Source organism: Panicum virgatum, chromosome 1K (assembly GCF_016808335.1).
Source record: "Panicum virgatum strain AP13 chromosome 1K, P.virgatum_v5, whole genome shotgun sequence".
Taxonomy (NCBI): Eukaryota; Viridiplantae; Streptophyta; class Magnoliopsida; order Poales; family Poaceae; genus Panicum; species Panicum virgatum.
The window spans coordinates 1,237,054-1,250,923 of NC_053136.1; the positions used below are offsets into that span (position 1 = coordinate 1,237,054).

The 13,870-nt window shown below is 44.2% G+C and overlaps 3 protein-coding genes across 9 annotated transcripts; 1 reads left to right on the forward strand and 2 right to left on the reverse strand.

Annotated features, from left to right (window-relative positions):
• Positions 1 to 275: 275 nt before the first annotated feature.
• On the reverse strand, positions 276 to 6,605 carry LOC120698053 (transcription factor IIIA-like). Of its 2 annotated transcripts, XM_039981615.1 has the most exons (7): positions 6,365 to 6,598; positions 3,809 to 3,952; positions 3,399 to 3,539; positions 1,543 to 1,843; positions 1,157 to 1,392; positions 903 to 1,046; positions 276 to 746 (listed from the first exon to the last, which is right to left on the reverse strand). In XM_039981615.1, exons 2-7 carry the CDS (start codon positions 3,950 to 3,952, stop codon positions 564 to 566), a joined length of 1,149 nt encoding a protein of 382 aa, XP_039837549.1. In that variant the 5' UTR covers positions 6,365 to 6,598; the 3' UTR covers positions 276 to 563. The 2 variants fall into 2 exon arrangements, with proteins under 2 accessions (XP_039837549.1, XP_039837480.1); XM_039981546.1 differs by lacking the exons at positions 276 to 746; positions 903 to 1,046; positions 1,157 to 1,392; ... (1 more) ...; positions 3,399 to 3,539; positions 3,809 to 3,952 and adding an exon at positions 4,374 to 6,253 and having other exon boundaries at positions 6,365 to 6,605.
• Positions 6,606 to 6,707: 102 nt separating this feature from the next.
• LOC120697720 (probable metal-nicotianamine transporter YSL7) lies at positions 6,708 to 13,258 on the forward strand. 6 transcript variants are annotated; one of them, XM_039981219.1, is made up of 9 exons: positions 6,708 to 6,858; positions 8,660 to 8,742; positions 9,026 to 9,163; positions 9,482 to 9,678; positions 9,806 to 10,310; positions 10,499 to 11,105; positions 11,217 to 11,472; positions 11,565 to 11,699; positions 11,791 to 13,132. In XM_039981219.1, the coding sequence occupies exons 6-9, from the start codon at positions 10,772 to 10,774 to the stop codon at positions 13,130 to 13,132; spliced, it is 2,067 nt and encodes a 688-aa protein (XP_039837153.1). In that variant the 5' UTR covers positions 6,708 to 6,858; positions 8,660 to 8,742; positions 9,026 to 9,163; positions 9,482 to 9,678; positions 9,806 to 10,310; positions 10,499 to 10,771. The 6 variants fall into 6 exon arrangements, with proteins under 6 accessions (XP_039837153.1, XP_039836994.1, XP_039837226.1 ...); XM_039981060.1 differs by having other exon boundaries at positions 8,660 to 9,163; positions 11,791 to 13,258; XM_039981292.1 differs by lacking the exon at positions 10,499 to 11,105 and having other exon boundaries at positions 11,791 to 13,251.
• On the reverse strand, positions 7,323 to 9,506 carry LOC120647639 (probable metal-nicotianamine transporter YSL18). The gene is made up of 4 exons (XM_039924508.1): positions 9,498 to 9,506; positions 9,229 to 9,326; positions 8,581 to 8,770; positions 7,323 to 8,438 (listed from the first exon to the last, which is right to left on the reverse strand). The coding sequence occupies exons 1-4, from the start codon at positions 9,504 to 9,506 to the stop codon at positions 7,323 to 7,325; spliced, it is 1,413 nt and encodes a 470-aa protein (XP_039780442.1).
• Positions 13,259 to 13,870: the final 612 nt, after the last annotated feature.

Consider the following 13,870-nt stretch of genomic DNA (forward strand, 5'->3'; position numbering starts at 1 on the left):
TGCGTTTAAAGGCAGGGTTCAGCAACCAATCATAAGCCTTCATTGTGGCAGAAGTTTTTACCAGGAAAGTACGTTGGTTTTGCATAAATAATTAGGGATTTTACAACTGATCCTTCCCAGAGAATTAAACGGTCTGGCAATAGATCATGACTCAGTATCAGCCTCGGAGCAGGAGAATTCTTAACTAGTTCTTCACAACCACCAAATGACTCCAACAAGAAAACACATAATTGAAAAGCAAGAATCTTCCGAGAATCTTCCAATAGACGGCAGAATTCTTCCAACAAACATAGCTCATATCAGACTTTTCATTTAAAAGTGAAATGGTCAAAATACACTACTGCCACAAACTACAACAGAGATAACAAGTTCCTTACAAAACTCGAGCGCTCCTGTACTAACTACTAATATTAGATCAGCTGCAGCACACACACACCACCACCACCAAACTGCACCAGCTTTTTTTTTTTTTTTGGGAACCAAACTGCACCGGCTTTACATACCCTAAAATATACCCATGTACAGTGTGACACCTTTCCCAACATAGCAAAAGACGCCGCAGGCTACTGAGCTTCATCACCACCTGATAGCAACCAGCTTAGATACTCCGCCCCATCTAACAGTGATGATGCCTCACCAGGAATCGTCACCCTCTTGCGTGTCAATGTCTCCACCGTCAGTGCTTTCCTCTTCCGTCCACCTCTCGGTCGCGAGCGCAGCTGCTCGTCCATCTCCTCAAAGTCTCCCTGCATGTGGTAGCTTGTTACTGACAGGTTCACATGATTTGATCACAGGACACGAGCAGCATTAACTCTAACGACTAGCGTAACGTGGCAAAGTCAGGTAGTGGACTAGCTTGTCTATTAGCTTGAAAATTATACGAGTCAGGTAGTGGCACTAACCTCAACATATACATGTGCGCTGGATTTCTCATGGTTGTCCCTAACGTGCTTGTAGGTGAACACCTTGCCACACCCAGCAACTCGGCATGTGAAATGTTTCATTCGGTCATGGCATGCCTTCTTATGCTTAGTCAGATTTGATTTCTGCAAAGGAACACATGAACATTTCAGTTCAAAATCTGCAAAACAGTTAAGTATTGGACTGAAAGGAGACATCGCCAAGTGCACTTGAGAATCTATAAAATATTGCTTACACTGGAAAAGGAGCGATCACAACCATCAAAGGTGCATTTGATTCTTTCACCGGAGGCCACCTCGTCATGGGCTTGTAGGTGCCGCTTGATGTTCTTCTTCAGGTGCTTTTTCCCACATATCTCACACTGAACATGCTGATGGCAAGATTGGTTATGAGCCCTCAGGCATTCAACATTTGTGAACATCTTCATGCAGCCCGGTTCACAGCACACTACCTCAGTATAGTTCAATTTGACTGCAAGAAAAACATCACATAAAAGCACTCAAATTTGGAGATACCAAAAGCTGTAAAAAAAATTGAACAGTCCTGATGAACATAACAGCAAATAAGTTTCAGTTAATTCAATTTAATATCCTAATTATATTTCTGGTAGTATTGACATACCATGTGACTCCTCATGTTTCTTCAACTTTGAGAGATACTTGAAAGCCTTGTTACAGCCCTCCTCTTTGCAAATAAACTGCTGGTTGCTTTTAGTGACATTTTCATTGTCATGGAATTCCTTAACATCGTCATGGAACTCCTTAACATGCCGTTGCATATTTGCCTTGATACTGAATCTCCTATCACAACCGTCCACAGTGCAACTGAACAACTTGCCCTGATGCTTAAGCATGTGTCTATTCAAGTGGTCCTTCCTTTTATAGCTGAAGGGGCAGTCTTCGAGTTGGCAAATGAAGAGTCTCTACAACCAAAGCAAGAACATGGGTTAAGAACAAAATATTTCCATTCTTGTATGTTTACAACTTTGGTAAATGCTTCAAACATTTTAACCAATCAATTATCTAAAACAACCCAGAATCATAAACGCTACTGGATTACGATGAGGGAACCACAGAGGAACTGTTAGCAACATCTTTTCGCTGTAGTTGTTAAAATCGAATAACATCATGTTCAGAATAACATCACGGTCGCAGAAAAAGAATAACATTAAGAAAAAACAGTGTAACACAGAAATAGAAGAAAAAGCTCTAAACAAAAAAGGTAAAAACAATATACTTCTAAACTATGTAACGTCATGTGAAGCAAGCAACAGAAATATAACAAAGCAAAAAAAAAATCAGCTTTGTGAGTACTACTATACAAGGACTATTGTCACCATAGCGAGCTGAGAACCAAAGAAGAATGGCCCTAGCTTTCTGAGACGACATTTTAATATTGGATCCTCAAGCATCTTCTTAAATCTCCCATAAGGAAGCCTGTGAAGACATGGCAGAATGAAGGGAGGATATCCCACCCTTATCTCCAGAGAGTCCATATACTACTTACAGCACAAGACCAAGTTCAGCACTTCACTTCAGTACATTGTTTTTTCCTTGCACGGTGACAGGGTAAAGGACTATTGTCACCATAGCGAGCTGAGAACCAATGAAGAATGGCCCCAGCTTTCTGAGGTGACATTTTGATATTGGATCCTCAAGTATCTTCTCGACTCCATGAGGAAGCCTGTGAAGACATAGCAGACTGGAAGGACGATATTTCAAGCCTTATCCACAAAGGATCCATATGCATCTAATCTTTGCAGCAGTCAAGTGCTTAATGTCAAGGAACAAAATTCAACACCATAACAAGCTAAAGGAGCCCTTTTTGCGAAGGCCCAAGATTTCTGAGATGATATTTTTGATGTTGGATTGCCAGATTGCCAAAGGCTCCCAAAGTTAGAGGCCCAAATAAACAAATAAAGAATAAGGAAACAAAGGAGGAAATGAACTCCCAAATTCACTGAATTCATCCATAACAAAAGGTGCCATACAAATTAGCACTGTCAACCATAGAACTATCATGCGTGTTAAGGGCAAGAAGTAATTCCATCATTAGAAATTAAGGGATGCAATGTTTATCCAATGAGCACCATGGTAAAAAGAAAAGGAAATTTTGTACAAGGACAAACCTACTCAATGAGCGTGAAGGAAGCAATCTTGTTGAAGCTTCACAGGTGGTCATCCCAACCTGTTACTAGTTCAGACAAGATGAAAAATTGCCTCATCGCATTTTGGAGTTCTTTAAATGGGATCCAATGCTTCACGCTGTTAACTATCTATATCCTGCAAAACAACTGTATTTAGTGAATCAAGTAGTAAAATAACAATGCTACAGTGAGCCTGATAAATGCATAGAATATGTTTAAAGCATGTTCTTTATTAAATCTAAAATCTGACATGTTTTGGTCCATCAGTGCCAAAACTATAAAAGAAGACAGCTCATATTGGACTTAGAGATGATGAATATCGAATACCAACCTCATTTGAGTGACTTTGCATGTGCTGCTTCAGATGAGCTGGTTTCTGGAAACAAGCTCCACACTCTAGGCACCTATGTTCCTCCTCACAAACAATCTTTTCCCCATTGGAGTTGTAAGTTTCTGATTTGTCCAGTTCATCCTGCAGATACATTTTGGAGAAAACTCTGGAATTATTGCAATGCTCCAAAACAATGATAATGTAGCTGGAATAGTGGGTTTCATGATACAAGAATTATTCCAAGTTTTGCAAGGCAGCCATTACAAAGTTAAATGATGTTAATATAGCTAGCTCAAGAGAACAAACTGATACAAGACTACAAATAAGATAAACATATGGATATCAATACAGCCATTATCAAGGATAAAGGCACGGGCACATGCATCTAATATATTACAGAATGCTTGTACCTTATGATGTTCAACCATGTGAGCTTGAATCAGGCATTTCTTTGACCTGACAACAGTGCAAAACTCACAATTGTAGCGCCTTATATCCTTGAAACCATTATGTCCAACACTTGCATCTCCATCGATCTCATCTCCAGAACACATCTAACAATAACAGAATCACAATTAAAAAAATGTGACATGCATAATCATGCATCATAATGTAGGAAAAAGCTGAATGAAACATTTCCATAAAGAGAATACTCCATCCCAAATTACAGGTCGTTTTGGCTTTCGTACATAGCTTTCGCTATGCACCAGATATACCCTACATCTAGATACATAGTAAAAATTATGCATCTAGAAAACTGAAAATGACCTATTGGAACGGAGGGAGTACAATGCAGTAAAATAGCCAAAAAAGGAGAGGAATCAACTCAATAAATAAAAGTTATGTATCTATCTGTCTTGCTCTTCTTTACACCGAGCTCATTAAACACAGTTATTACAAATTCATAAACTAAAGGAGAACAGCACGCTATTTAGAATAAATTTCTTTGAAACTTTGTGTTTGAAATAAAACATGTAAAAGCAATCCCATAATATTTATTATAATGCCTTTCCATCAATTTACAAGAATTGAATGCCTACAATTTTGATCTAGAGTCACATGGAGACAAATCAGTAAGCTCCCAATTATAATAAGATTATTAAATTCAATTTAGGAACAAAAAGGCTATTTCGTGGGACGACTCATATGAATCAATTACACTAGAAATGGACAGTATATGAATCTAGAATCTATACAATTATTTCCCCATCAACAAAGAAGGATGAACTATGTTGTTCCCATGAGTGTGATCTAAGATCCATCTTAAACTGCCTATTCATGTACTCCAAGGTTTCATAAATTTCCCTTCGAGCATCGTGTGTCTTGTCCTCTACCAAGAATTCATGGACAACACCATCAACTTCTATCCAACTACACCCTGGTTTTTTGAAGATCTTCCTAGTCAACATTTGCTGCCTTATCGCTCGAGCTTCTCTCCATTTATTTGATGAGGCATACATGTTCCAAAGAAGCACATAAACCCCATCATCCCCTGGTTCTCTCTTCATAATTTCCTTTCCAGCAATCTCAGCCAACCTAGCATTACGATGAACCAGGCAGGCACTAAGAAGTGACCTCCATATAACAATATCAGGTTCCACATTCATATCAACTATAAGAGCTTCTGCTTCCTCTAGCATCCCTCCACGTGCTAACAGATCAACCATGCATCCATAGTGCTCAAGCTGGGGATCAATACCGTACATTTCACGCATTGTGCCAAACAACTGTCTACCTTCTTCTATTAGTCCAGCATGGCTGCATGCAGACAAAACAGAAACAAATGTTACACTGTTCGGAACTACACCAGACCTAAGCATGTCCCAAAAGAGCTCAAGAGCTTTTCTCCCATCTCCCTGGACAGTGAAACATGAGATCATAGTAGTCCACGTGAAAGCATCCTTTGATTGAACTTCTTGGAATACGGAAAATGCCATCTCAACGCTTCCACTCTTTGCATACATATCCATCAGAGCATTGCTAACAATTATGTTTGAGCTAGCATTACATTTTATTCCATATCCATGGATGATTCGTCCTAGATCCAGCGCACCAATGTCAGCACAAGCTGAGAGTACGCCCACAATTGTGACATGAGTAGGGCAATGGCCCTCCAGTACCATCCTACCAAAAAGCTCAAGGGCCCGTACAGGCAACCTGACTTGTACGTGACCAGTAATCAGCGCTGTCCAAGCGACTACACTCTTCACAGGCATCTGATCAAAGAATGATAATGCCAAATCGAAACCAGCACACTTAATGTAACCATGCAGCATGCTACCCCAAGTGATCTCATCTTTCAGAAACATTCTATCAAACACGAGTAGTGCGGACTCAAACTTCCCACACCGACTATACATATCAACCAGCGCATTTCCAACTACCACTTCAGAGTGCAATCCAAGCCGGAAAATCAGGCCGTGCACCGCCCTACCAACCTGGTGGTCACCAGCCCCGCCAGAGGCCGACAGGGCACCGACAACAGCAAAGCCGTCAGGGCGGTGACCATCGGCAACAGCACGCGAGAACAAGGATAGAGCCGCGCGGTGGCGCTCTAACCGGATGTGGAGGGACATGAGGCTGGTAAAGGAGACGAGGTCCGGGCGGGGGATCTCATCAAACAGCTTGCGAGCATCAGCTGCGCGGCCAAAGTCAGCATAGCAGCGGAAGATTTTGCAGGAAACGGACTGGTGACGTGGGTGGAGACCCTGGGCAACGGCCTGGGCGTGGAGTTTCTGGAGCTCCCTGAGCGTTTTGCAGAGGGAGAGAAGGTGGTGGCAAATGCTTCTATTCATCTACCTCCCTCCCTCTCCTCCTCAAGGGAGGGGCGGAACCAGTATAGGACACGCCAATAACTGCTAGGGGTCAAATCATGGTCAGATCCGAATTCAAATACCGCATGTTAGAGGTTTGGGTGTTTGATTTCGCGCAGCAGGATGGGAAGGGAGGGGAATAGGCAGGCATACCGCTGTCGGATGTTCGTCGCCGGCGAAGCGCCCGTCGCTCGACGAACAACGGGCAGCGGCGCAACTCGCCCTGTCGTCGCCGCCAGGAAAGGAAGACCGAGGGCCGAGAGGAAGAACAGACAAGTCGTGGGAGCGTGGAGGGCGGCGCACGGGGAGCTGAGTGAGGGATCGTCTCTTCGCTTGCAGGTTGCAGTGGTGCTAGTGAGAATGGAGTGGCGGCGGCGGCAGGGAGAGGGGAGGCTCTCTCATAACGTGGTTGGTCGCCTCGAAACCCTAGAGAACCACAGATGGGCCTAGGCCATTTTGGGCCGAAAGCCCACCTTACAACCCATCCCTCCTCTCGTATGACTGACATCTGGGCCCCACTACTGATTCCCCCACTGCCCCAGCGGCCTCGCGCTGGCCCCTCAGTCCTCACTCCTCCCTCCTTGCATTCACCGGCGTTGCTCGGCGAGTCCGTACACCGGCGGCGACAAGGGGCGTCCTCTGAACAAGTACAGTAACAAAAATCTCTCTCTTATCTTTCCTGTTTGCTACTGCCGATACTTTTGTCATTTAGCTGGTCTCAAGGATCGCGTTTGTATTCGGGAAAATCTTAGAAAACCTAGAATTTCTTCCCCTTTTCCCCTGGCCTCGCCAGCAGATGTTGCTTCGCATTGATCATCAAATCCTTGGTCTCGATCAGATAAAGTATAAGGCGCACACTACATATATGCAATTTGATTGTCCACAGTAGTGTTCTCCCCATTCCACAATTGGGGAAAATTATTCTGTATTTACAACAGCCTGTGGCTGATAACTACAGTTAACCTCATTACAAAAATCGAAGAAGAACAAGAAGAGGTATTCACATATGGCCAGTAGCTACCATTAACCTCGCTACGAAAATCGAGTAAGAAGAATAATTTACACAAGGACTGTCTGCCAATTTACACAACTACCATTAACAAACCACACTTTAGTGAGCTTGTTTTGCTAGGAACGCATCTACCTTCTCGTTCACATCTGAAGCCAAGAACCTTATGCACATTGGTGGAGTGACATTGTAGATCCCCATCAATGAGTCTGGTATTGCAAATATCCCTTCGCCACAGATCAGTCCGGATGCCACTACCGATGCAAGAAGATTCGCATCTTCGGCGTCAACCTTGTTCCACGCTAGAAGTATTAAACTGCCAATGCACATGTCTATGGATGTGGTAGGATGTATAAGAAATGCCACTGATATTGCAGCGACGCTTGGGATATAGTGCTGGATGCGCCAATTCTTATGTATGGCGACCTCCCTAATAGCACTCGTGGCTATTGCTAAAAAGAAAATGGGTATGCTGATTGCAATGGAATACTTTGGTAGTTCAACGAAGCCTCCAGCACCGACCACGGCTATGATGCGGTAGACCCTGGCAAATGGCGCAGGGTAGCTTCCTGTGGAGTCATGTAGGTAGCAATGATAGAACACCCAGAAAAGAATTGGGTTGATGATGCAGCCTATCGTTGTTCCAATCGCCTGAGCCAGGAACATGGACCTTGGCGAGGTGAGTGTGAGATAGCCAGTCTTGAGATCTTGCATGAAGTCCCCAGCTGTGCTGATGATTAGCGTCATGATTACACAAATCACAAGACCACCAATCACCCCACCCTTTGCAGCAGTGATCCAGAACCCAAATATCATGATCACAATCTTTGCATACTGATTGTAGAGGTTTAGGTCTGTGATACCAGTACCATAGGCATTGCAGAATGCCAGGAGAGGGGCAAATATGTAAGCAACGATGATGTGCTGATATTTTATCTGGCAATAGATGTGTGGAATCGCAATTGTAGAAATAATTGCCAGTATAGTGTAGCCCAGGATGGCATAGGAGAGGGGAATGTTATCTTTGAGAAATATATGTGTCCTGCGGCGATCATCAAAGCTAAGGACAGTGCGTCTTATGGCATCCACGCTCCTGAAGGCATTGGTTGCTGCTGCTAGTTGTTGTTGTTTCCTGCGTAAATTCCTCATTGCTTTGAATGGTATCAGGAGAAGCTGGAATAAACCATCCCCAAGCATCATTGCTATGGAGATCAGCACCTGTTCCACATGAATGAATTGGGATGACCATAGTTAAGCATTGAAGACAAATTCCTAACAGGAAAATGAACTAATTTATTGTCAAATTGTTAGCAATGTTATTTATGTTGCTAAGCCTGTGTGAAGAATGTAGCATGATTACCTTGTACCCATAGATGCCCATCATACTGCTTTCTTTGTATTCTGAATTGTACCATACTCCTTTCTTGGATTCAATGTAGGGCAACAAGATTCCCGAGGAGAGAATGCTACCAGCAAGCATTGAAATACTTACAACTGTTGGGCAGATCATTCCAACACCAACGTAAGTTGCAGAGAAATTAAAGTAGAAGCTGCAAGGATATAAAACAATCTCATGATTAATTAGATTTTTATACTATACGCTTCCCAAAAAACATGTATGACTTTAGAATGATTTTTCGTTTGTGTTAGTGTTTCTACAAGGATGTCTTTAAAAAGATACTTTGCATAGTTTCATTGCACATATAATTGCTAGTTTGCTGGTAACATACACATCAAATTCGATTTTACCCCCTCGTATTTTTTAATTGTTTGCCTATTCCTTACCCTCTTTTGTATGCTTTGAGTCCAAACGTCGGGATCGAAGCAAGTCCACAGTTAGGTCCACCTGTGTAAAACCATTGAAAAATGTTCCAGCACAGGCTTCCTGTGAAGGATTGAAGCATGACAGACACTTGCCTCCTACGCTCGAAAAGTGCAGAAATGTAAGTGATTTGGTAATATGTTTACAAGTTTGTTAGCCAAATTATAGCGATCATTAATGTCTCACCTTGCTTGCTGAACTCCTTGGGGTGTATGGAAGCTGTTGATGAGGTGTGCTGTAGCTGTGCCAGTTGCGTATGTTAGCCGATGGCGGATGATCATGGTCTAGGAACACGCAAAAGAAAAAAAAACAAGAACACATTTAGAGGGGACAGAGGAGCCCAAATGTCGAATTTATAACCTTGCTTTCGTTTAGTCATTAACTGAATGATACTGATTCGATTATTGTGCATGAGCTAATATGGTAGCTGATATTGCAGGGGCAATTATCATTACCTTCGTCATCGGAATAATGGCAAACAAGCCAACAAAGCTTATGAGTAAATAGAAGACTATTAATTTTCCTAGACTTGGTACACTGATGTTTATGTCGTCCTGTCTAGCTTTGATGTCCACTGCTTCTCTTGAACTCATTGAGAGCAAGAACGATCCAAAACCACCTGATAACATGCTAGAGGTGAGCTATGATCACATCCAATTATTTTAGTTAATGATGATTGCATCTATATACTCACCACTGGACACCATGCTGGCACATGCAACCACACATGTCTGGATGATTGTGTTCTCCTGACGGGTGAAAGGCTCATGGAACACATCGAATCTCCATAATATGTGCGTCCATATCTTAAGGAGAATTAGACTTAGCATGGCTGCTGGGATGTTGAGAGATGGCACCACCCCAGTCATGAAGACAAGATTCATGCCCACACTACTTAAGATGGTGCCAAGTAATATGCTTGCCACCACTGATCGCACGGTGATCTGCTCAGTCCATGCTCGAACCGGCTCTCCTTCAAATGCGCGCTCTGTTGATGGGCCCTCTCTTGGATCACCAACTGGCTCCATGCTTTCTCCCTTTCCTCTCTCCAACAAATTGCATATGACAACTTGTCAGAGAGAGTTTGAGGGATGCATGTAAGGGTGGAAGATTGTCCTCAGACGCCGATTGCTCAAGCTGATCTTCAGAATTTTGATTGGCTACAAAGGTTTGGCTCTTTATAGAGAGAATGAGGTCGCAGGTTGGGTTGTTGCAGCTGGTTGCATTGAGGGACAATTCTAACCATACAATGTTGTGGAAATTAGAAGGTAATTAACGGACACAACCGGTTGGCTATAGGAGATATTTCAATTTAATCGTGCCTCACACGCTCCACTCTATTTTCTTGCTAGTTTTAGTAACGATGCATTCTTGTCATTTTCTTTGCATGGTAGTTTGTTGCACTTTGTTTTGACACGTGATGCTAATAATATACTTATTTTGATGTGTGTTACAGATTAATCCCACGAAGAAACGAAACACCACTATAAAAAAGGCAAGCTAAAGATAGTTTCAAGGTTGCAAATGCGAACACCCTATACTTAGAAGGAACAGTAGTCCTTAATTAACTACCATGCTCCCTATAAAAGCCTTCTCTCCCCTTCTCTCCAATTGCATCGAGCATTTGATTCTGTGTGTATGTCTTGGTTTTAACCAAGACATACACACAGAATCAAATAAATAGTTAAACCTTACTGTTCCATCAAGAGCAACTAATCGGTCCCCCACAATGGATCATGTCAACGATCCCCAGGAAGGCATCTCAACAGAACGTGCCTTTGAGGCTGATCCCATCTCATCGCTGTCGGAGACCATCACCTTACGGTCATTGGTGGTTAGCCTCATCCTTGGTGCATCCCTCAGTGCCGTCGCCATGAAGATCAGCCTAAACTCAGGCTTCCTCCCACCACTCACCATCCCAGCCGGCCTCATTGGTTTTTACCTCTCTCGTGCATTAATCCGTATTCTTGATTACTTTGAGGTGGCACACCTGCCATTCACCCGGCAAGAGAACACTGTCATCCAAACCTGTGTCGCCGCCTGCTCCGCCATTACATTTAGTGGTATATGTTATATGCACAGCATGCAAATCTTTAGTCACTATACTCTATCATGTTGACATCCTATTACATGGGGTAGTAGGTTGTAACATGCTTCGCTAATTTCATTTTCAGGAGGGTTTGGAACATACATTCTCGCAATGGGCAAGGAAGCAGCTGGAGGGGATGTCGGGGATGGAAAGAATATTGTCGAGCCCAGCATTGGCCGGTTGATCACTTTCCTCTTCCTCGTCAGTTTTTCTGGAATGTTCATCCTCATGCCCTTCAGGAAGGTCATGATCATTCGACACGGGTTGACATACCCTAGTGGCATGGCCACAGCACAACTTATCAATAGTTTCCATACCCCTCAAGGCGCCAACAACGCAAGGCACGTATCATCAGCTAGCTGAATGAACTGAAAACGAGTAAATCCATTTGTTGGATAAAAAAATTTACTCATTTATGTGCTTGCTCTTACAGGCAACAAGTGCACATGCTGTTCAGATCATTGGGGGGGACCATATTCTGGAATGCATTCCAGTGGTTTTTCACTGCTGCAAAGGGCTGCGGCTTCAGAGCCTTCCCAGTGTTTGGCCTCGAGGCATATAAGCATGGGTATGTAGCAAGGCTATCAACCAGCTAATGATCCATTTTTACATCGCAAATGTATGGAATTAACAATTGTGCTTTCAATTTCATTGATCAGATTCTACTTCGACTTCTGCATGACCAATATCGCCATCGGCATGCTATGCCCATACATAATCACCGTCTCCTTGTTCATCGGGAGTGTTATCTCATGGGGGATTGTTTCGCCATACATTGCAGCAAAGGAGGGGATCTGGTACACTACTGACCTTAGCACGGCAACCCTCAGCAACATGAAGGGATATAAGGTTTTCATTGGAGTGTCCATGATACTCGCCGATGGCCTCTTCAACTTCATGTCGATCATGTTCTGCACATTGTGCGCCATGTACAAGAGGCGCAGGCAGCCAATGCAGGGACAAGATCATGACAGTGATGATGATAGTGACATGCAGTTGCCGTTCCACAGCCTCAATGCTGCTGAGCAGCAGAAGACGATGCAGAGCTTTGACGACCGGCACAGGGCACAGGTGTTTGTCCGGGACCATATACCAAACTGTGTTAGCATTCTCTGCTACATCCTCCTATCGGCGCTCTGCACCATCGCCATCCCCTACCTCTACCCGCAGATAAGGCCCCACCATGTCGCCCTCATCTACCTGGCTGCTCCGGTCTTCGCCTTCTGCGACGCCTATGGTTTTGGCGTGACTGACATGAACCTGTCGAGTACCTACGGCAAGCTGGCTATGCTCCTCGTTGGCTCGGTCGTGGGCTGTAACAATGGCGGTGTGATCGCTGGCCTCGTCTCCTGCGGGATCGTGATGGCGACCATGTGCAACAGTAACAACCTGATGCAGGAACTCAAGACTGGGTATCTAACCCTAACCTCGCCGCGCGCGGTGTTCATCAGCCAGGCCATCGGCACGGGGCTCGGGTGCGTCATCAACCCGGTCATGTTCTGGGCCTTCTACAAGGCGCAGGACGGTGACACCAACCTCTTCGACGCGCCCTACGCCCGGGTGTACCGCGGCATCGCCATGCTGAGCGCTGGCGGGAAGGGGCTGCCCCTGCACAGCCTGTGGCTCTGCAAGCTCTTCTTCGCGCTGGCGCTGGCGCTGAGCGTGTTCCGGGATGTGGCCGCACGGAAGCAGTGGCGCGTGGCGCCGTACATGCCGAGCACCATCTGCGTGGCCATCGCCTTCGTGGTGCCCGCGCGCATGCCCATCGACATGTTTGTGGGCAGCCTGGTGATGTACCTGTGGAGGCACGCCGACTCCGGCAAGGCGCCGGCGTTCTCGGCGGCGGTGGCATCGGGGATGATCTGCGGGGATGGGCTCGGGAACCTGCTGTCGTCGATGGTGGCGCTGACGCACGTAACGGCGCCCATGTGCATCAAGTTCGTGTCGAGCAGTGAAAATGTCAAGTTGGACGCCTTCCTGGCTACACTGACTAGGACATAGCTTCTTCTTCTTGGGATCTTTGTAAATTTTCCGTAGGGAAGACCGTGGCGTAGTTGCCGTGTTGTATCCACTTGTAATTGAGTTAATTTCAGTCTGAATTTACAAGTGAATACATGCAATTTTTCATCTCCGACTCCGATCCATGCTTGCCTCTGAGCATTGTTGATTCGCTAGCTGATAACAGGATTAGAATTTGCCATAAGCATGCACCGCGCGCCTTTATTAATTTGATTGCTCTTCTTGAATTGCAGGTTAATTAAGTTGCTTTTACATAGCAGTGTGCGTATGGTAGTAGTCAAAGTTAAGGGCCGGGGTTGTTTGAATGTGAAGTTTGCACTCTCATTTCAATTGGAGTTCTGTAAGATTACACACATAGTGCACGTTACGTACGTTATTAAAAATCTTAAGGTATTTGGCTGCAGCGTGTCAAATGAAATGCCATGGCTAGCTAGAACACAGAAGTTGCATTGGCTTTATATATTTATATTGTCTCATCTCCAAACGTACAGAATCTCTTTGAAAAAGAATAGTGGAATTGATTGAAATGGCACAATTTATTTCAAAAGCAGAGAACCTGAATATGCAGAGCCGCATCAGAAAACCGTTCTGGCTACTAGAATTAATTGACTTGGTAGGGAGACAATTAATGCAAGTTAATTTCTCGAGATTTCAATTCCTACAGTAATGCATGAACAATGCTGTTTTTATAAAATACAAGGATCGATCAATCACCATCTT

What these genes read in the sequence shown, in the direction of transcription:
- LOC120698053 (XM_039981546.1), bottom strand. Translation starts at nt 6,193, where the DNA reads ATGAATAGAAGCATTTGCCACCACCTTCTCTCCCTCTGCAAAACGCTC.
- LOC120647639 (XM_039924508.1), bottom strand. An exon ending in CAAGGAGTTCAGCAAGCAAG is followed by an intron (nt 8,771 to 9,228) that starts GTGAGACATTAA and finishes ATATCCTTGCAG; the next exon opens with CTTCTACTTTAATTTCTCTG. An exon ending in TGGGCATCTATGGGTACAAG is followed by an intron (nt 8,439 to 8,580) that starts GTAATCATGCTA and finishes CATGTGGAACAG; the next exon opens with GTGCTGATCTCCATAGCAAT.
- LOC120697720 (XM_039981060.1), top strand. Translation starts at nt 10,772, where the DNA reads ATGGATCATGTCAACGATCCCCAGGAAGGCATCTCAACAGAACGTGCC. An exon ending in CAAGGCGCCAACAACGCAAG is followed by an intron (nt 11,473 to 11,564) that starts GCACGTATCATC and finishes TTGCTCTTACAG; the next exon opens with GCAACAAGTGCACATGCTGT. An exon ending in CTCGAGGCATATAAGCATGG is followed by an intron (nt 11,700 to 11,790) that starts GTATGTAGCAAG and finishes TTCATTGATCAG; the next exon opens with ATTCTACTTCGACTTCTGCA.